Source organism: Diprion similis, chromosome 6 (genome assembly GCF_021155765.1).
Source record: "Diprion similis isolate iyDipSimi1 chromosome 6, iyDipSimi1.1, whole genome shotgun sequence".
Lineage (NCBI taxonomy): Eukaryota > Metazoa > Arthropoda > Insecta > Hymenoptera > Diprionidae > Diprion > Diprion similis.
In genome coordinates this window covers 4,066,734-4,090,051 of record NC_060110.1, presented here as the reverse complement: position 1 = coordinate 4,090,051, position 23,318 = coordinate 4,066,734, and the positions used below count along the sequence as shown (strand labels likewise).

The 23,318-nt window shown below is 38.0% G+C and overlaps 1 protein-coding gene across 1 annotated transcript; it reads left to right on the top strand.

Annotated features, from left to right (window-relative positions):
- The first annotated feature begins 12,055 nt into the window (after positions 1–12,055).
- Positions 12,056–22,506, top strand: LOC124407631. Its single transcript, XM_046883936.1, has 11 exons — positions 12,056–12,294; positions 14,685–15,595; positions 16,540–16,666; positions 16,800–16,985; positions 17,262–17,440; positions 17,538–17,623; positions 18,240–18,459; positions 18,680–18,982; positions 19,044–19,226; positions 19,309–21,892; positions 22,262–22,506. Exons 1-11 carry the CDS (start codon positions 12,278–12,280, stop codon positions 22,395–22,397), a joined length of 4,932 nt encoding a protein of 1,643 aa, XP_046739892.1. The 5' UTR covers positions 12,056–12,277; the 3' UTR covers positions 22,398–22,506.
- Positions 22,507–23,318: the final 812 nt, after the last annotated feature.

Below are 23,318 nucleotides of genomic sequence, written 5' to 3'. Positions count from 1 at the left end.
CCTTGTATTTACATAGAAATTTTGTAATAAGTGCAGTGTACACACTTGTAAGCGTTTGTTGTCCAAGGTTTTGAATCGTTGAACTTTGAGAATATTCTCTACTTTTTAAATTTTTATATGAAACATTATTCATGTGTGAAATCGGAATCTACCAAAAGTATAAGGCTATTTCCATACGCATTAAATTTGAGCAGACAATGAATCGTTCAGTCGTTAGCAAGGTCTTCTACACAGGCCTGCGGGCATTCCTATCCCCTTATTCTAGAACACCGCAAAAAATAGACGCAAAAATTTACACCACCGGCTTCTATTTCAGTCATAGTTTTATAGACGAAATGCCCAGACCTGTGTATACATATTAGGGTGTCCGTTATTTACCAAGTTGGTTTTTTTTTTTTGCAGCCCCCCTTAAATTTTTAGTTTATGATCTAAAACAAAAGATCGGACCAAAATAAGCCCTTAATATCGATGTTAAACCTTGCCCTTAAGACGATACATTTCCCGTTTAAATAACATGGGATTTTGCCACTTTTTAAATTTAATTTTTTTTCTCCCGAATAAGTGAGTCTATCGCCATGCTAAGTACATATTTTCGTAGAAAATTGAACGCTCTACAAAAATGTCTTTGATGATTTTTCGATAAATTCACTCCTTCAAAAGTTATTCAAGGTTAAAGTTGAACTTATAGTAAATTTTTGGAAATTCTTACTTTATCAGCAAAATTATTATTATTTAGATAAAAATTAATTGTTTTTACGGAAATATCTGATTCTGACTGTACTATAATGAAAAATTATTAAGTAAAAATTTCCAAGAATGGAAAATAATGTGGCTAATAAGTACATTTTAGTACAGTCAGTCGAAGTTTTGAACACATCCTCCAATTTATCCTGAAAAATGAATGAAATCAATCAAAGTTCTTAACATATTAATGTACGTCATTTATTTTATTAAACTTCCTTTGGTTACATTTGGAAATTTTTTTTTATACTCGCTTACAATCTGAATTACATATTGTTTTTCATCTTCGTTTCTACTTAGAATATTAATGTATTCTTCGGTTAATTTTACAGCCCTTTCTGCAGTATCATTGACCACTTTTAGATGTTTGACGATTTCTAAGCCTCTTAAATATTCTGGATTCTTTGACCATTCATTGCTATTTAACTGAAGAAAGTTTGTGTCAATATTAAATCTTTCGAAAAATTTCAAAGAATTAGAACTGATAAAATAATCAATGTTTTTATTTAAAAACCATTTAAAATCATCCGAATTAAAAATAAAGCGTTTAGGAATATCGAACTGATCATTATTGCTTTTTTTTAAAGCCTCAACCATTTTTTGCTTTACGTCAAAAGATAAATTTTCGTCAAAAAACGCATTTCAGCCATCGTATAGGAATATCTAGCCAGTGGCAGTGCTACAATTCTGTAACTCGTTATAAGAATAACGACATATTTCGTTATCTTTACACTACATACTTTCGTTTTACGAAATTTTTGGTGAATAATTTTTTATTATAGTACAATCAGAATCAGATATTTCTATAAGTTCAACTTTAACCTTGAATAACTTTTGAAGGAGTGAATTTATCGAAAAATCATCAAAGACATTTTTGTAGAGCGTTCAATTTTCTACGAAAATATGTACTTAGCATGGCGATAGACTCACTTATTCGGGAGAAAAAAAATTAAATGTAAAAAGTGGCTAAATCCCATGTTATTTAAACGGGAAATGTATCGTCTTAAGGGCAAGGTTTAACATCGATATTAAGGGCTTATTTTGGTCCGATCTTTTGTTTTAGATCATAAACTAAAAATTTAAGGGGGGCTGCAAAAAAAAAAACCAACTTGGTAAATAACGGACACCCTAATACATATACAAGACCATGGTCGTAAGCAATTTACTCTGTATATATAGTATTGACCAAGATTCATAATTAGACATGATATTGAAAGTCAATTTCAGTTTTGGCGCTGAATTTGATAGTCGCTTCTTTTTTCAAGTAGAGTACATAATAATTGATTTTGTACACGAAAGAAGAGCACTGAGAACGTCTTTTTACACCGTATAATATCCTAAGCTCCCGATTTACAACTGGATTAGAAGCTTGAACCCGGATTCCCGCATGCGATCGGTACACCAACCTGACCCACTTCGCATAGTAATGTTACTTATTTTTCCTTGATTCATCGCTACGACCTTTTTTCGAACCCGCTCTGTCCGGGAACTCCTCAAATGAACATTTTCCAACCTTGTTTCTAAATGTAGCATGCACAAAAAACTCATCTTCAATGTCGGATCTATACATTTAATTACATAAAATAATACATAAAATTTGCATGGAATAATGGGTAATTTATACTTGACGAAACGATGGACGAAACAACGACTCGTAGAAAAAAACCTCTTCGGAAGGATCTTTGGCAGTTTTCTGCACAATCTGAATAAGAGAGATATATTTGCAAATAATAGGTTCGTTGTCTATCATACGTCAATATATTTACAGCTCTCGGGAATGTCTTGTCTCCGGAATCAAATATACAGACAATCGTACGTTGGTGTATAACGTAAAACATACGGGGAAATTTCACAAATAAGTGTACGTGAAGTATTGATGTAGTTATGTATAAATTGCATAAAGAAATGTGACCCCATTAAGTATCGGACCACGGAATCGCGATGCTGTGCGACGCAAAATGATCGTCCAACAGAAGCACCGTTGAATGTAACTGCGTTCTTACCAAAAACATGTACCAGGTGAAAAACGGTAACACAACTAACTCGGAGTTTGGTATCAATACGAAAATTCTTTAATTGCATATTTAGACAGAATTGGCATGATATTCCATCTCGAACCTTCTTCTCTTTATCGATATCTCGAAATCTAAATACCACTATATAATAATAATAATAATAATGGCGTCACAACTGAACTGTAACACCTAATAAGTATAATAACTTGTATAATTCTTATCTATCAATGGGAAAAAAAAAATTCAATTTCACCTGTGAACTTGACTATTATATATACGAGATACGGTTACCAAATCGTGAAAAAAAAAACAATTTTCGTATCAAAACCGAAGTACTTGCAGTGAACTCGCCCTGCATAGCGATCGGGCGTTGTGTACCTTCATTGCCAACGCAGTGTGTACAGAAATTTTACAGTTAAATTTGAATCACGAACAGCGTCAGAGACGTTCGGGTCCGCTGCCGGTTCGGTCACCGTTGACCCGCTGCGTATTTGCCCTCGGATGACCTCGATGTGTCCAGAGTCTGACCTACTGCGGAGGAACAAGGCTCGTAACTTTGCACTTGTACGAGTACCTGCAACAACGCATGCGGAGGCACACTTGCGTATTTCGTACGGTCACGCCTAACAATAAATTTCGAACGGAATCTCACTGCCGTAGGATCCATGTTTGGAATTATCATCACATTACCGGCTAAGAACAGAAACGAAGAAAATCTTGGGGTTCTTAAAGGGTTGTGTAGAGTTAAAATTTTCAAAAAATCGATCTATTTTTCATTTTATTTTCGTAATGTACATATATTTAAGTACACATACAGAAAATTTCTTGTTAATCCGGCAAATACTGACAACTCGATGATAGTTGGAAAAAAAAGAAATTTTCCACCACATGTGAAGTACTTCTGAAACTTTAAACGCGTTTTTTTTCTCAAAACTGTGTTTTTAAAGTCGGCGGGCAAGATTCCTTGGAAACGGTTCAACTGATCAGTCTCAAATTTTAACACAAGCTTTTTAAGTATATTTTTTACTAATTAATCGAAGGTCTTTACTCACCGATAAATATTTTCTATTTTATAAACAATTTAATTTCTTACATCGTCTTTGCCATTGAGATAAGACCAAAGAGAGAATTCCAATATACGCGTTATCCGCGGTCTTGATTAAGGCCAATCTTGCTTCTTTTTCTTCTTCTCTTTCTGCTCACACCTCGACACGCTATGTTGCCTATGGTAGCTGCAGATTCTGAACAGGTGGTTTACGCACGTTAGAAGGTAGATCATACGACCGTTGATACGACACGCATTCCTCAACGGCAGATTGCGTTCGTGTAACGTAATACAATCCAAACTAGTGCGTCTGGCCTGAATTGTCCTCACGGGTTTCTAATATCCTAGAACGGATTCTTGCTGTCGTCCAGAATCCTCGTTGCAGCATCTCATCGAACGAATGAATATACAGGGTGGGCAAAAGAAAAAAAAAACGGACCAATTTAAAACTTGAACAAGATCCAAACACGTCAACTAATTTTCGAAAATTTTTTTGCATTTGAAATTGGAAGAATTAACCGCTCGTCCAGGCTCGAAAATTCGAAAAAACTTCATTCTTTGCTAAGATGGACGCTTTTGAAAAACGGGTTTTGAAAAAGTCGCTGAGAGGCTGCAGATATGAGGAGACATGCTATATTTACTAACACCGTCAAACAAAGAAGTGTGACATGAACTTCTCGATCAAAGAAATACCGGCTCAATTCCTTCTCCCCACCTTGGTCAACCTACCACCTTTTCCACTTCGATGTCCTCGAGGTCTACTCTGAGCCAGTCTGCTGGTCACATGAATCGAGCCGGTTACTGCGACGTTTTACGCATTTTATGGGCATTATAGGTATTCGGACTAGAAATGTGTCGGTGAGAAACGGCCACGAAATCACGAATAAGACATTGAAAAATTTCCAGACTCTGTATAGATACTTTATCAGTCATGGGTACATATAATACATACGTTGATTGACCATCTGATAATAAGCAGATGTACTGTATTCCGATTGTAAAGACAACAGTTAATTGCACACTTTTATTTTATAACGATTATTGTTTGTGAACTTGAATCGATGAATCATTATTTATTTAGCAAATGGGACAGAATACGTGCTGATAAAAGATACTAGACTCGTACAGCAAACTACTATTTTTTAAATACTCACACTTGCACAAATTTCGCATGTTTCTGAGTTGACATTGGTCCTTGAAATAATCGCGTATTGTGCATACAGTGCATTTTAAATAGTAAGAAAAATTATGTTTGTTATAGGTAGTAGAAAATTTTAGTAAAATGGGTATTGCTACAAAACACTTCAAACACTGTCAGAATTACAAGACGATGTGGCAAAAGTAACTATTTAGTGTGATTGTAGTTGTCAGAACTAGATTTTCCGGTTATAGCAATATTAAATCTGTTCAGTTGACTACACTTATTTCAATTAAATAAATCCTTTTATCAATTTATTCTCGCACCAACATTAAATTATTGTAATAGTTACAAAAGAATATGGCACGAGTGGCTATGATCGAGAATAAGAATAGTAATAGATACTAGATTTTCTGGTTACAGCTACAGAACTCACTTTTATTTTTTCGCCAGAACTGTATTTTCGGTCATGTTAAAAAATGAAAATAGTTAAAGAGTTTACTGGAATTCCAACTAGAAATTTGTCCATGTTTACTATTGCTAAAGATGTTGGGAATATGTATAATGATTGTTTTAATATAACAAAGACTACAGAAAATACAACAAACAATAAAATTGGTTTAATACAAGTTTATAGATACATAAATACAGTGAAGGAAAGAACGTCAGTGAAAGGACTATCGTAAAACATTTTTATCCTTAAATACGTGACACAATAACCATATAAGTATACCTGCAGTAACAATATTATCGTCAGGTTTACTCTGCGCGAATAATTACTATGCGGTGTAACTATAAAAGTATAAACTGTTGAGCCTATTATATATTATAAAGATAACCAGGAATTTATCTCAGTGCTAATGAAATTTTGTACCTACCTAACTAAAGTAACTAAATTCCTGCCAATCAAGAAATTTCTCATCTGCAAAAATGTTGAAGACGAGTCTTGCAGCCTTTATTAAATTTCTATTGGTTAGTATAACTTGTGGTTTAGATTGTTCAGAAAGCAACATGTTCAAGTAAACTCACGACTCTAAAACTTTATTTCACGACATGTATTAACATTCATTTTTTATTCATTTTACGAATTTTATGATAGTTTCACTTTATGAATTTTATATCTCTTTACACCATAATGTTTTTTTGTACAACTTGGCATCCTTCTGAAAGACACAGCGTGAGCCTTATTTTTCGGAAATCCCTACTGTCCAAAAACATCATCATTGGACTACTGAGAGTAGTTCTTCCATTATATTCTGTGTCCAAATCAGAACTTCTCATTGTTATTGTTCCTTTGCATTATTAGGTGGTGAAGTGGTGTAAAGTGTTGGACACATAGAAGGATGTAATCGTTAGTCTTGAAGATCTTCATGACTCGTGGACCAACCAAGGATTCAAATTTTGCCGCGAAGAAAACCAATTTGACTACAATGGGCTGGTAAAAAAAAAACCTTGATTACTAAAAAGTTATGATAAGATTCTCCAAAAACTGACAACAAGTATAACGAGTGTGACGAATTCACAGTGAAAATTTTTTTAAATTCCGAGAATTTATGCGTTACTAAACTCTGTAATAACTTATTCGCGCCCTTTTCATGGGTGCAGAGGATGATCAGTTTCTTCGACTGCGGAAAAATGATTTTTGAACTGAATTTACACCCAAATGAAGTCGTCGATGAAACCTCAACGTCAACTTATTATGATTAAAACTAATCAACGAGATTTTTTTCTTTTATTTTCTCCTTTGCGAATATTGGGAACATTTTTAGAAATGGTCTGGAACCTCCTCAGAACATTTGAATTTTATCATGTTGCAGTTTCAATGATTTCGTGATCGCGTGTCGCCTTAATTCCACCAACGGTTTCACGAGGCCGGGAATTGAGCTGTTTTCGAATGAATCGGAAAAGATAAGCTGGTGCATCGGATGTAGCATTTCTCTACGTGGTGCCCCACCCGCGCGACGCGCACCAGGAGGCCGAGGCATAGGTTTACCCTCGCAGTATTTGGGACACGAGCATTCAGTTCCTCCGAGGCTCACTTACCAAACGGACGCCTTCTCCTCAGCCTCGAATTCGCTGTGTGCCGGTTGCCTCGTCTCTTTCCATTGAGAAGAACATTCGGTATTTTCACCGTAATCGTGATATTTGACGATCTTGTGCAGCGGCCGCTCGGCGTTTACCTACGTACGATAGATCCTTATCAGATCGTCTGCATATTATTTCGGTAACAGGAGAGACGATGTTTGCTTTGATTTCGCTACGTACGTATAGAACATGAAAATGTAGTACCTTGTATACGAGGCATTCCATATCAAATCACCGAGCTTGTGACCCTGATCATTCCGTTCTTTTTACTCCTACTTAAAGATGACGTTTTTTTTTTTAATTATGTTGAAATTCATTTTTACATCTGATTAATCTAATGATAAAACAATCATAATTTAATCATTTATAAAATTGAAACGCATTCTGTGTTTTCTGTTCCATATATCGATGATTTCAAAACAAAAACGGAAATCGGACACCAGGTTATCATTTTTTTTCAAAGAGAATTCAAATTTTTCATCTCAATAATTTCTGCATAATTATTTATAAAGTTTTTCGTTGCAATGTCAATTTATTTTTTCAGCTGATAGGAAAAGAAAATTTATCCAATCAATCAAAGTTTTTAAGAGATGAGAAATAAAAATCTTTCTGCAGGAGAAAAAACGAAAAACTCAGTGTCATACTCCCGTTTTGCTCTGAAGATCATCAATGAACATTAACGAAATAAATTACTTTTAAAAATTAAACCATTATTGTTTTTGAGATAGCTTAAGAGACTGTAAAAAATAGCGAGAACTATGACTGATATAAGAAAAAAATCCAAGATATAGTCCGCGTCACAGACTGAGTGATTTGACATGGAATGTCCCGTATGTATAATAAGTGAAGTGCTTCATTGTAAACCAAACGAAAACATGCAATTTTTGTCTAATCTCCTTTCAATTTTTTTTTACCTTTCACAAAATTCTAGTGCTCACTGGAAGAATCGACCACGATTGTCTTCAGGTTTTTCAAGACATGTTTTCCGCTTGGAAGGACATGTCTTAAAAAGTCGGGAGAAAATCGTGGTTGATTCTTTCACTTCAAACTTGAAGAACATACAAGGGCAACAAAATCCAGAAAGCTTAGCAAAGTCTTATGGAATGCCATAAAATGCGTAAAATATGTAGAAATGTGTCTGATATTTGCAAGTTATTCAATATGATGGTGCACTATGATATTAGATTATACCGTACAGGACCTTTTTCCACTGTGAAATCGTTTACTAGTCTAGGAAGAATTAGCATTGTCAGTAGGAACGTTCGCGAGAACCTCTATATAGAGCCGCTATAACCGTTGATATTTCGTAACTTGGCCTCAATGTTGAGCCACGCGAAGAATTCATACCTTGTACTGTTGATACCATTTTCTTGAATCGTACTATAATATTACCGAAATGAAAATAGCGCGGAATAATTTTCAAATCAGTCGTTCGTTTAGCCAATCATTTTTCAATCGTCGTTTCTTTCGTTGGGCTGTACTGATTACTTTTTAAACACGAACTTTAAAGTTCATTGAATGCATTTTACAAGATACGAAAATGCTTTCCAATCCAAAATGTTGAGCGGGAAAAGACATTACTGTTCCAATGACAACCGAATAACGGTGAAGATTAGGATATATAGATCTCCAAAACTAATCAAGAAAATGAACTAGTCGGTCTAAGCAATAGAAACTGACGATTCTATTGAAGGTTACTTATAAATTACTAATTAAACAGTGAGTACATCACGAATATGCCAGAAATAATTTGATCAACGAACTTGAGAGTGAGATTGATCAGGTATCGTATATTTTATTTGTGGAGGGTGCTTTTTGAATCTGTCGAAAGTGTAAATTTCACTTAATACCATATTAATGTTCTTTAGCCATTTTTAACCCCAAATACTCTATTCTTCACTTCAACTATTTTCGGGGGAAGACTAATAAGTGCACGGTAACATCTAAAGATTATAATCATCAGTTTCGATGGCTGAAGATATATGTATAAAAACTGCTAACCCTAAGTTATTTTTCGTAATAATTTTTGGGGTTATTAGTCGACCCTGCACTTACCGACTGAACTTATGAGATCCCAATGTAAAGTCCAGTCGGCATAGCAGAATACTGCAATTTTCTCTCTTGCCCTTTAGCACCCCTTAAGGAATTCCATAAAGCTAGCAGTATTTATACATATTCGATCATCGTCAGTTACATCATCCGTTGGAGATAATTTGTGTTGTGCCGTTGACTGAAGATTGCCAAAGACAACAAATTATGGGTATTCTTTTAAAGCAAACGAAGGGCACAGTAGGCTTCGAGGTTATGGCAGTGCCCTACACTTACCGACTCGCTTATGGGGATTGCAATGTCAGTGGAGTCACGATGGGAAATTTTTGTACGAAAGCTCCAGTGACCGTCCATCGTCTGGTTGCACCGAGCTTCAAAAAATATCTCACTTAGCTCGCCGCCTTTAGCAATCTTCGATCAACGGTTGTGCCAAATACTTAATTGAATAAAATTATCAGTCATCAAATAATTTTTAATTATTTTAATTAAATTAATAATTAATTTAATCATTTCAATTTCTTCACGGAACTTTAGAAAGTAACCACCGTTACGGTCTTACATGTTAAAGCGCACGTATAATTCGACGTGCAACACGCTTCACATGCCATTAAACACGTCCGTTCAAAGGGGGCACAACACTACACGTGACTTTCATTTGTAATCGCGCGTACTACCCTGCGAATAGCCTTGCGGGTAATATAAGTCAAGGTTTAGATTCTCCGTGATGGTCAAAAAATTTTCGACAACTTCAGTCTACCCAGGATAAATCGAAATTAGACAAATTCGTATAGACCTCAGGCTATGTCGAACCATTTAAGTGTACTTGAATCCTGAAGAATGAAAAACTGAATCACGAATGCGAAAGTTCGATGGACTATGAAATTTTCGATTCCGGAAACAAACAAAAAATTTTTTCGTGACATTAAAATATGTGTTCGGTATACGTAAATCAAATATTTCACTGCCTGATAATATATTTTTCTTCTCACAATCAGTGTAGGTTCAACGTAACTATAGTGCAAGGGTACTAGATTTCCGTTCATGCTTGGAACGAAAAATCTGTCGAGAAGTAAAAACTGCAGCCGACTTCGCGTTGGGAAACAGTGAAGGATATCCCGGAAAATAACCGTAGCCATAAAAAATGTCGGAGGGTTGCCCAAAGTGTCGGGGTGCAAATTTCGTCGCGGGTTCACTCCAGCTGAATGCAAATCCCGACGGAGGTGCTGGCGGGACGACGACTTCGCCAACCTCCGAACCTTCAAAAGCGAGGTTCCAAGTCCGAGCAAAAATTCTTTATGGATCTGGGCAAGCCATCGCCAACATGCAGGCTCAGGAACGGGCTGCAAGGCACTGACGGGGTAAAGTATACGTGCAATCGATCATTCATGTTGTAAAACATATGACAGAAAACCGAAAATTCAGGATATCATCAACCACTGACTATAATCAAGTATAATTTGAGGCCACTGAACAAATATGTTCAATTTTCTAGATGATTCTAGATTCTCTCTCCTCCCTCTGTACCAATGATTGATTTGATCAGTCCCCCCCCCCCCCCCCCCCTCCTTTCCACCCCTGCCACTCTTTTTGCTCTATTGATTCACATTTTGATCTATTTCTCAGATTGTCCATAATAATACACATTCGAGGTATCCAAAATGCAAAATTTGAATAATCGAGCAGATTTTATCGCGAAATGCAGACGCTAAGTTAAAATATGGGCGGACTGTGAAGGGTGCTGCTTGAAAATTCGACTGTAACATAGACCATTTCAAAATATGACCGAATTGATACTATTTCGAAATGTGACTGCAAAATATTATATTTCAAAATACGACTGTAAAAAAGGCTATTTTAAAATACGAACGAACGACGCTATTTCAAATTTTAAATAGGTGGAGAACGCACCTTACATCACGACTACAGAAAATATGCTATTTGAAATTGCGACTGGAAAAGTCGCTGCTTCAAGTATACAGTTATCTTCTTCGTGATCAAGTTTGCAATAATTATTCGACCGCATGCTCAAGATTAATTAAAAATTTCGTATGTACAGTATGTACACAGGAAAAAACTTCAACGTTTCATGCTGCGGGAATTGGAATTCTTTCTAGTTCAAAGTATCTTTTCGGTTCAAGCTGAAATGCATAGGTATACGTCTTGCTAATATTAAAAATATTTTCTGCTCCGTGGAAAAAGTAATTAATAGCATTTTTTTGATCCACTTCGACTTTGAACCGTCAAAAATAAAATGTTTTTCACATTAATATAATATATGAAGCCTGCGTATTCAAGATTAAGTGTAATTCAAAATGAATTTTCCATACACGGCATTTTGAAAATAAAAATTTCTATAGAATAGAAAAAAGGAGAATATTTATATTTTTTAATAAGTAGTAACAACTATTGATATAAATTGAAATGTCTAAAAATTCATTCTTCATCAGAAACGTCGAAATCAAATCATTCTCATAAATTAAAAAAAAAAACGTCTCTATCCTTTCCATAATTTTTATCCTTCGTAAAAACAGGAGGAAATCAATAATTCGAAGTCCAAGCGAATCACATTGCCCTTACCTGCAGTCTCTCAGACCTCGTTACTTTAAAACACACGGCGTACATCAAAGTTGCAAGTCACGAAATAAGGCAATTGGGCGTTTTGAGTGCAGCCTAACGAATCGCGAGTGCAGGGTTTAAATTTGCCTTCATCCACCACGGATATGACTTGCATATACTCATGAATCTTTTCGAATAATTCAGGTCCAGGGCCTTAATCACGATATGTAAGGTCTGATGAGAGCCAGGTGACTGTAATATCAAAGATGCCGATTATAACAGTAAAAACGTGCAAAAACGTGGGACAAAAAATAAATTGAATAAAAATGAGGAACTGTAAAAAAAACACGCACTTGTTGCCTGAGGCATAGCATATCCTACGGATAAGATGGGCACTCTGAGTTGTTCGCGAGTTAGTTGATGCCCTGCCGTTCACCAGTTCACCGTCCGCCTATCATCTTCAAGACTTTTCAATCATTGCGTTTCTGCGCTGTGCTTTATTCGACGTTGCTTGTTCTATTTTTGATGTTTTTCTCTATCGGTATATATAAAAAAATATAGATAATTTTTAAACAGAAATCAAGGGTGCGTGAAAATATTATGAATTTGTGAAAGATATAAGTTGTTCACGAAGATTTCTTCGACGAGATGAGAATCGGAAGTCTGTAAGTCTGACCGCATCTTATTGTTAACTTCAATATCAATTATAATTTAGCAGTATATATACCTATAACAGTATGAAGTTTTTGGAGCTGTTTGAAATGTCGTTCAGGTACATATAGGACTTCAAATAAGAATTAATTCATAAGTGGATGTGATTAGAATTTGCTTGTGAGCACTTTTGAAATTGAAATGAACAATTTTTAAACCCACAATTCTTCTCTTTGTACGATCAGGAAAAGCCAAAGCTTATGCACACAACTTTAACAATGTATTGCATTAAAAGGGAAACGGAGTAATTACAATTTCACCATTGCTGTAAGAAATTATTTATTTATGGGATAGAATTGACTCCATATCTCTATGTTGCGTATCAACATAAATTATTTCAACCTCGAGGGTAGTTAATGCACCCGTTTTTACTCATATTTAACGACAGAGCAGACTTGCTGATATTTTTGCTTATCAGTCCATTAAATAAGTACAAAAGTTACGAAATAATTATAACAATGTGGCTGCGATGAACTAATCTCGTATTTAATTTACTGCAAACATTAAAAACTCACCTTTCAAAGTAGCGATGTATCATGTAAGACAAAACACAGACAGCTTTCCCTTGTCGACGGAAATTGCATTTGACAATACAGCTCACAATCAGCTTCAAGTTTCTCTGACACATTACGACAACTCGATGAATATGCAACGTTGGATTGGAACAGACTTTACGTTAAATTTCCACTGATAATAAGAAGGTCAAAGTCATGACCGAAAAAGAGTTGATGGCATCATTTATATGACATTTGTAGGCAAAAATTTTTATTCGAACATCAAGTTTGTGCGAATCATAAATGAGACACTAACACAGCTTATTGCGATTAGCCGAGTTTTTCACTACGAAAAATTACCGTTAAAACATCGGGTCGAATACCGAGTTCCTCTGCTACAGTAGAAGCCCAACAAGTTGCCTCTTCTGAACTCGATATCATTTTATTCATTCATATCATGCGTGCAGCACACTTAGTTTATGACTGGCATATGTATGATGAACTTTTAGTGTATTTCTGTTGTTAAACAATTTTTCTGATTTTTTTTTTGTCTGTGGGTGGAATCTTCAAAATAGATCTGTATTCTAGCGTGAGCGTATTTTGTTGAATTTATCCAGAGTTTTGGTTTTTTCATTCGATGCAATATTTTTCTTTGTAACAACTACTGCAAATAACTTTTCATACCGCAAGCGTGATGGTATGAACAATTTTGAAAATCAGGAGAAAATAGCCATCTGTCCCAAAAAACATCTTTGTAGTCTGCGAGTTGCAAGGTACATGCATAATAAAATTGACAATACAAATTTATGCGCTTGACGAAAGGCACAGTGAGAAGTGAAATAATGAATATAAAATTCGAAGCAGCAAATGGAAATAGATCTACTATATTTGTAGACAACAGTTAAAATCTACATGCGTTAGATAACAGAGTCGAAATATATGAGAAAAAGTATTTCTTACGAGCTTTTAGTTTTGAACTTTCAAAATAACGTACAAGGCTGTCGGATGTTGATTTGTCAGGTGTTATTGTATATCTATATGTTGAATAGTATCACATTTGACACTGCGCCATCTAAGTTTATAAACCACCATGGTTTAGTAATATTGTAGACTTATCATACCTGTTATATGTTGATCATAAGCTACGACCTTTTAAAATAGAGTAAATGCATAGCTGACAAAGTGAGAAAAAAAAATTTCACGCACCAAAAACGGTTATTCTTCCGAAAAGTTGAAAAAAAAATTAAGTATCTGGATATTTTTGAATATCGATTGATTGTGGACATTTTTATAAGAAATTCTATCGACAATTTTGTTCATATTTACACATGGATGAATTTGTGTACAAAATTTTAAACTTTTCTGAATTTTGTGAACTCAGTATCCAATAATCTTATAATTGGGAGTGAATCGGAATGGAATGTATAACAATGGTGCTTGTGAGATGAGGAATTCTAGGAAATTGCAACTTTTTAACCTCCAAGCAAATTTATTTAGTAAATGCGTTTATTTCCTTGATGTTTCCAAAATTTATTTTCTTCCACTGCATCGAAGTGCAAGTTTTTACCGCAAAATACTTTTGGACTTAAACATTCGGACCGTTCATAATTAGCAACTATAATCTTGACCTACTCATAATTCCTCACATCGGTCGTTGAACTGCAGAATAAGAAAAAGTTGATCTGAACAAGAAAAGTTTTACCAAAATACAGGTTTTTTTAATGTGAACCTGTTATTGCCGCTCCAAGAATTCCCGTATATTCGACTGACAAGCTATTTATTATACCAATCCATATCGAAATGTGCCTCAACGTTTACCCGACTAATAATAAATCTCTCGTAATGTGCAGACCCGTTTTCATCGTCCTTTTACTGGTATCACCGACCCTCGCACGCAACACAAAATACAACGCATCGAGTTCTCCATCCTCCACCGAAATTGGAGCCGATAAAAATGGCCACAAAGTACAAACCACACTGATACCCACTGAAGCGAAAACCAAAGAACTAGCCAAAGTTGAAACAAATTTGACCAGGACTCCAGGGACCACTGATGACGTCACGACGCACCATGGTGCCACGAGTTTCGATGTGGCTAACAGCGAGCTGGAGTCAACGACAGCCAAAGTCCTGAAATCTGACAAGGGAGCGGTGACCTCTTCGTCGAGGATCACGAGTGGGAATAACCAGAGCGTCAGATTTATTCCTGTCGAGAGAGACTTGACGAATGTTTCAAGAAACGGAGCAATTGAGAACAACTTGTCGACGAAAAATGAGTCTCGTCCTTTCCCCGTGAGGAGAGACGTGGGGGGTCTGGAATCGCAAGAAAAGGGAGCCAGAATCGAGCCGGAGTTTACGAGGATCTCGACGATGGATGGCGAGGCACCCTCTGAAACGTTCTCGCGGACATCGAACCCTTACCGTGAAACTCTTGACAACTTTTCCAAAATTCTGCTTTACCCCATCAACGGTACGACTGCTGTTTACCGCGAGACAACCTTCAGGCCAATTCTACTGGAAGGGTTGATAAAGAAGACGGAAGACGCGAACAACGGACAGGATGACAGCTATCTTCCATTTTCGACTTGGAGTAAGATGGCTGCCGAAGATGTAGAGGTCAGAAAACGAGGCGATGAGAGGACCGCGCCTGACAATGAGAACCTCGAGTCAATAGACAAAGATGTCATAGAAGCCACCAACTTCGGGCTCGAGGCCATGAACAACCTGTACTTCATCACCGAACCGAAACTGTTCTCAATGGGTCAGTAGTTGCGTAGGTACTCCATACCTTTCGTGGACTGTACAGAGAGTAAGCGATGAAACTTAGCAGGCTGAGCATGGGTAAAATAATTGCACCCCATTACCATTACGGATCACGATGATATTTTCGTCTGCAAGTAAGGAGAACCAATGTACTCGAAACTGACCATGAAATGTCAAACTCTCCCACGTCAAGTGATTTTAACGATGAAAGCTTGCCAAATCTTCTCGAATCACTACATCACCTATTTGAGATCTGCTTAAAGGGGGTGAATTTATTGGGAATTGTCCAATTATTCAATTCGATTGATGTTTTCTTTATTCAAAAGTATGTAGATCAAGATCGCTTTAAGTTTTTTTTTTCAATTAGAATCACTTTTGGTTGACAGGAAGAATTGTTTTTAATAATATCGACAAACATTTCGCTTTGTGATACCTTTTACGGTGCCTACGGTATCTTAAATAGGACTTGACCGATTTACTTCAGATTTGCAGTCGGACGATCAATCTGCTAAGTTTCACCGTTGCCATTCAGCATTTCATATTTACGGTCCATATCATGACCATTAAACGTGTCTTGCTTCTTTGAATCACATAGTGATGGTACAATTAGAAGGTGTTTACTTTTTATCTAGGTGTTTACTATCGATGGTTAAGATGGCGCGCATGGACAGATTCAAGAACGCAGTTCCGTTACTGCAAGCCAACTATTTTTACGACCGTTAATTATTGATTATGAGTTGTAGAGAACCCGCCCATGAGGTTATATACCAGACTAACTGTGAGTTGAACTAGGTCAGGAGTTGCTATATGAAAATCGCAACTTGTGTGCATCTCTTTCTGATATAGGGCCACTCTAGTTCATGTTCTCACCGTCAACTGTATACTAATTTAGTCGTTGCATATTTGGAAACGACTGTTATTTCTTTACTTTAACATTTGCAGGATTGTTTCTAACCGATGATAACCCAGCACGCTACGTAGCCTCGTTCAACGATCAGACTGAAGAAGCCAGACAACTTGCGAAATTCGGCTTTGCCGCTCTCGAAAGTGCCAAGTCGTTTGTTAGCAAGTGAGTCAATAAACCTTTTATCAAGAAACTTTATTTTAGCAACTTTAGTTAGATGTGTTCTCGTTGAGCACACATTCAATGCACAGTTAATTTACCGCTTGAGTTATCGCTATCGGGTTCATGTGCCTTACAGACATCCAAAAATAAGCAGAACAGAGACACTCGTAAAACACACACGACGCACGGCTCTCCATCGTCAATGTCCTCGACGAGGAATTCCCCCGTGTCCTCCGGCAAGTCTGAGATATCGTACGAGCGACGGTAGCTGCAACAACCCCAATGAACTTTGGTGGGGTTCAGCTATGTCGGCAATGCAAAGGTACGTCGGTTTTATTTGTATCAATGTTTGCCGTAACGAGATCACTGTCCAACAAAAACGGATCGTCTTTCATCGTGATGAACTGGGTTAACCATGTGGTTGCAATATACTAGATCAATTCTTCGATAGCGAACACAATTTGGTTACGTCGTGTGTTTGAGAAGATTGGATCTTCATGAAGTAAAAACGCTTTTTTTGTTTCGTGAAATAACAAAAGTGACCCAATCCAAGAGTAATGAAAAAGCTACTCGCATATAACTGTATCAATTTTTGCAGGTTTCTTAATCCCGCCTATGACGATGGGATTCAATCTATCCGCAGATCTACGAATGGAACATTGCTACCGAGCCCAAGAGAAATATCCAGTTTTATTCACCAAGACCACGATATTCCCCTGGCTTCTGTTACCCACATGTTGATGCAGTGGGGGCAGTTTGTCGATCACGATATCACGGGTTAGTTACGAAGCTGTTGTGCGAATTGAAAATCCAATGTTCTCTTCGTATAGCGCAGATGAATTAATTCTGATCTTTTTCATGCACTTCTCTTCAGCAACCGGACAGGGCACAGCCTTCAATGGAACTATTCCTCAATGTTGTTTGAACGGAGGGGGATCTTTCCAGCCTCCGGAATTCATGGTAATATCTACATCATAACGAAGTGATTTTTTCTTAGTTACTTATCTTCGTATCCAAATAAGAGTGATCGGCGAACAATTATTTGCCCACTAACTGGCTTATCGAAAAAGTTAACCATCTCAGAATCAGAAATTAGGCAACTTGAATGTTTACATTCCAAAATTACTGGGTTAAACGAGTTCGGAATAGAAAAAGCACAAGAGGTGCTAATAAAAAATAAAACATAACTTACAACATCTCGTCTATAAAAAAAGTCACTGTGTTTAAAAATAAACTGAACTGCAAAGAAGAGTAAAAATGATCATTAGATACTGGTCCACTTTACCTGACTTTCCCTGAGGGGAATTATTTTACCGTGGTCTCCTTTATTCAAATTGGTACCAAAAACAGGCATTAAAGTAAAACTTAATGGTTTCATTTGAAGTATTACGATCGAGATATAAACCCATAAGCGGGCAAAAAAAAAAAAAAAATGGAAGACGCCCGCTGCTCGGTGTAGCAAGCGTTATTAATTATTTTTTATGTCTGCCGGTCTGAAAACGGTCAATTTAGTTCCTCTTAGTGGGTCATAAAAACACGAAAATCGTGCATGCGTTATAAAAATTTATTTCTGTAGCATCCCGAGTGTCTGCCCATTCCGGTACCAGCTACGGACAGGTTCTACGGTCCTCTGGGTGTGCGATGTTTAGAATTCGTTCGAAGTGGACCAGCACCACGAGAAGACTGTGGATTCGGCCCCAGGGACCAACTCTCGCAGGTTACGAGTTACTTGGATGCGTCCACCGTCTATGGCAGCAACGTACAGACAAGCGACAGTCTAAGACTCTTCAGGAATGGTTAGTCTATATTCTATTCAATTGTATCACACGCATATAGGTGTAGCTTTTCTAAATGGTGAACCATGCATAATCCTTTCCATCTTTCCGATAAAATACTTTTTTACCTTTAAAAATATTTTAGCTAGTTATTTTCGTAAAATTAAAATTCTAGTTTATGCAGAGCACGTGAATCTGCAAGCTGGTTAATTGATACATTGTTTCTTGTGCAATTTTTCAGGCCTTCTACAATACGGGAAAATTCAATCGAGGAAGCCCCTTCTTCCCAGGCAGGAAAGTGATCTATGCAGACGCGGGTCGATAGACACAAGCTGCTTCCGAGCAGGCGATGGACGACTTACCGAACAACCAGCGTTGATATCACTGCACGTTATATTTCTCAGGCAACACAATAGAATCGCAACCGAATTGGCAGCCCTGAATCCACACTGGAGCGATGAAAAATTGTTTCAAGAAACTAGACGAATTATCGGAGCCATTGTACAGCATATTACGTATCGCGAATTCCTCCCCATTGTATTAGGTATGTGTACCGGAAAACAATCGAAGGTGGATCGCCAAATCATCTAAAAAATTTATTTTAGGTCCTGAAGTCATCAAAATTTTCGATTTGGAAATTAAGAGGAAAGGGTACTACCAGGGGTACGATTCCACGGTCAACCCTAATATAGCTAATGGTTTCGCTGCCGCGGCCTATCGATTTGGTCACTCTTTGGTTCAGCATAGTTTTGTGAGATACGATACTAATCATCGTCCGATATTCAACAGTACGTATATTCATATCTATATATATCTAGGCATGCATCTATAGTTTGATAAAAACTTGAAAGTCTTCGGTTTTTACTCCAGATGTTACAATCCACGATGAGTTCAACAACCCAGTGAACCTCCACACCGTCGGTGCTTTAGATCGTCTTCTTCTTGGTCTAATAAATCAGCCGTCTCAAAGAAGAGACGAGTTCATAACAGAAGAATTGACAAACCATTTGTTCGAAACTCCGAGTTTTGGATTTGGGATGGATCTTGCCTCGTTGAACATCCAGCGAGGAAGAGACCACGGGTTGCCACCTTATGTAGACTGGCGTGAACCCTGCGGCTTATCGCCAGTCAGAAGCTGGGAAGACTTGAATCGTGTCATGTCAGCATCAACAGCAAAGAAGTTTAGGTTTCTCTACTCCTCCATAGAAGACATAGACTTGTTCCCAGCTGGATTAGCTGAAAAACCAGTCCCTGGTGGGCTTGTGGGGCCAACGTTTGCCTGCATAATTGCACAGCAGTTCAGCAATCTTCGTAGAGGAGACAGGTTCTGGTACGAAAATCCAAATAGAGAGAGTAGCTTTACTGCCGCGCAGCTACAGCAGATCAAGCGCATCACACTCGCGCAAATATTGTGTAAAAGTACGGAAAGCATTGAAACTATACAGCCGTTCGTTTTTCTGACACCGGACACGGCAAGAAATGACAGGATTTCATGTGACACTGAGATTATTGGTACTTTCAACTTGGATCCCTGGGCCGAGAGGTTGCCACCAGAACAACGAACCAAACACAGAACGAGAACAAGAAATAGCTCGAAGATTCGTAAGGGAAACAGAAGAAAAGATCATCTGGGAGACGAAACTAACGATAGTAATTCACAAGCCAAATTAATTAGTCCAGTTTCCACCGTCGAACAACAAAGCGCCGAAGCACAAGCGAGACTCAGCTCAGAGGAAAAGACGTTCTTCCCATTTTTTAAGCCGGTGAGGACTGGAGTGAATCAGCAAAACAAAGTTGTGATCAGACGGCCCTCGGATACGCATGAAAATCTTACCATACTTGTGCAAAACCACGCGGTGAACTCACCCGTTTTTGTGAGTGACTCAATAAAAGGGAGCAATTTTCAGTTCACCCAGTCCAACGGTGATCCGTTCAAACCGAACCACGCGTCGACTGCCAGGCCGATTGAGAGACCGGTGACCTACGACGACTGGTACACATCGCCAAGACCAATTTATTACGACGATACTGAGCCCAATCCCGTTTCCATACCACAGACGGCCCACAGGCCGGTGCCTAGGCCCAAACCGAAGCCTCAATCGAAGCCTCAATCGAAGCCATCGAGCTATGGGAACCCTACATCTTATCCGAGACCTTACATCCCGCATAGTTCCAATGACCCCAGCAACCCGAACCCCCCAAGTTACGGTTTCGCTTCTCGACCAACAAACAGTTATGCGCCGAGCAATTCTTTTTTCGATGAGTTTCCCGCCACCACAACTCAGAGATCAACTCTTTACACCTTTTATACGACTTATAAGAAGCCAATCCCGACGCAACGTCCCGATCCCTATTATTATGATCAAGACCGACCTCAGAGTCACAAGAACCAGTATCATCAGCAGCATAACCCTCCGCAATCCCAGGGTTACTATGGGTCTTCTAACCCATCCACCGCTTCATATTCCGTGGTGAAGCCAATCCATGAAGCTGACGACCAAATCACTCCCCAGAAACCGATCTACGACCAAAGCTGGACCGGGGATACGATCTACGAATACAGTTGGAACAGCAGACCAAGTCAAAGCGATGTTGGTGGTTGGGTTGATGTTCCCGTTCAACCCTCAGTTAACCCGCCCTACGGGAAACCCTCGCAATCCAGACCGGCATCCCCATCGTCGAGACCGGATGGTGGATACTGGACTGAGTTTTCGGCAACAACGAAGAAGTATCTTACGTCCTATCATCACTACGACACGGAGTATCAGATACACAATGCCGAGGCGAACATCAACCCCAGACCGTTCAAAAAACAGGGCGTTAGCATAATCACTGAGATCGATACCGGAAGTCATTACCCCATCAAACAGAGACAACCAGTTCAGAATGAAAGAGAAATTCCAAAACCATTGCACCAGGTGGGACGTGATCACCCTGCTGACATTGCAGAACACAAGCATACGTACGAGATTGAATTAAGCCATCAAATTTCAGACGAACGAAAACGACCGGGACAGCTGTACTATGAAAAAAATGTTTTGCACCGATATCCGGACGAAAACTTGACTGCGATCAAAGATAGTAATGGCTACGTCAATGCGCCGTATGATCTGAATAAAAATATTGGCAGTTACAAAAGCAAACAGGACGGGATCGCAGCCGACAGAATTATTTTTGACAGCAAATACCAGATCGAAAAATTGGATCCTAACAGAGGCGGAGGTCCTGATTCAATAACAGACCAGGAAACGAACGCACAAGTGTCTCGCGATGAAACGAAGCTAACCACCACAGCTACAATCGTTCTGGGAGAAGCAGACGACGAGTATGACGACGGTGGAGGTGACTACTACGATTTGTCCGATGACAGTGAGGAGGTGGGGGAGGGGGAAGAAATGGTTGGCGCGTATTCAGAAAAATCAGAAGACTTTGTCTCCTCAGATATACCGACAAGGTATGTCATTTAGCGCTAATAGAAAGTGTCTATGTGTCTAGATTTATGTACAGTGAATCGATGTTGGAATGATAATTAGCTAACTTGATTCCATCTGGAATGTATATATATCCACTTGCTACCGTGTATAAAGAGACTTGTAGGTCTGATTCTGAGACCCAATTATAATTGATACAAGAAATATCGTCATTCAGACTGATCCAAACCAAAGACGGAAAGCAAATCAGAAAGACGTTTTAGTTTTCGGGTACGCAGAAGTCGGCCTTTAGCTATACCAATTCTTTGATGGTTATCATTCGAAAACCATTCAACTTGCACTACTCCATAAGTTGGTGGCAATTATAATTCACAATATGTTTGAATTTTCAGTCGCATCGAATGGATAAATGTGAACGAGAATTCTAACTTGACATCAAATCCTGAAATGCCGAGCCTCGTGTCCGATGGACTCGTTGGTGTCAGAGAAATACCCAAGCCCTTGGAACAACGTAAGCCAGCCTCATAGGTAGAATGCAGCGTTCAACTTCCTGGATTTCAAGAATTATATCTATGAATCAATTGATCGTGAAATTGATGAATTCACGATTGAACGTTCATCCAGCTGTATTTATACTAGATTACTTAACTCTACTCAACCAACATTTATTACATGGTCTAAGGAAACAAAGTGTTCTCTAAACGGTGATGCGCAGTAGCAAAGTCACGTGATGAGCCGTCGCATTTCAATGATTTTGGACGGTGCTGGAATCGATTCCTTAATGCACTATATCGACGTGATTTTGCTATAGAAACCGATTGCGCAGTCTCGACTCGCTGCGTACTACAGATTGAAAGGAACGGCCAAGAAATATGAACTTTGCACCACGTTCTGAAAGGAATAGGGGAGCAAAGTGATAAATTGATAGCTAGGTAGTTTCGTTGAAGTTCAGTTTTAGTATATTTATCATGGCTTAATCCTGGTATACGTGTGTGGGTGTCAATGTATGGTACGCGAATCAGTTGGAAATTACTGGTGAAGTACGTAAAAGAACATAGATAATGATCGAAAATCACATAATAGAGCTATGATCTTAAGATGAAAGAGAATAAGACATATCACGCTACGGAGCATATGTATAGTAGTATATGAGATGGTTATTAATAAAGCTTGAGAGTATATATTAGGTTGTGCCCTGCACACGAATGCAATGCAGCTGCGATGGAAACAATATGTACATACATGAGATTATACTGTTACATGAAATTTACATTAAAATACACTGAATGATTAAACAACTTTCTGTGTTTTCGTCGTATTTGGTCAATTGTCAATTCATAGCTATTTTGATGTCTTTTTTGCGTTACTGTGTAACCATCGTGATGATCAAGTTACAGTCACTTAAATAGTTTTTGGAATACGGATATTTGGGTCAAAGAAACAAATATC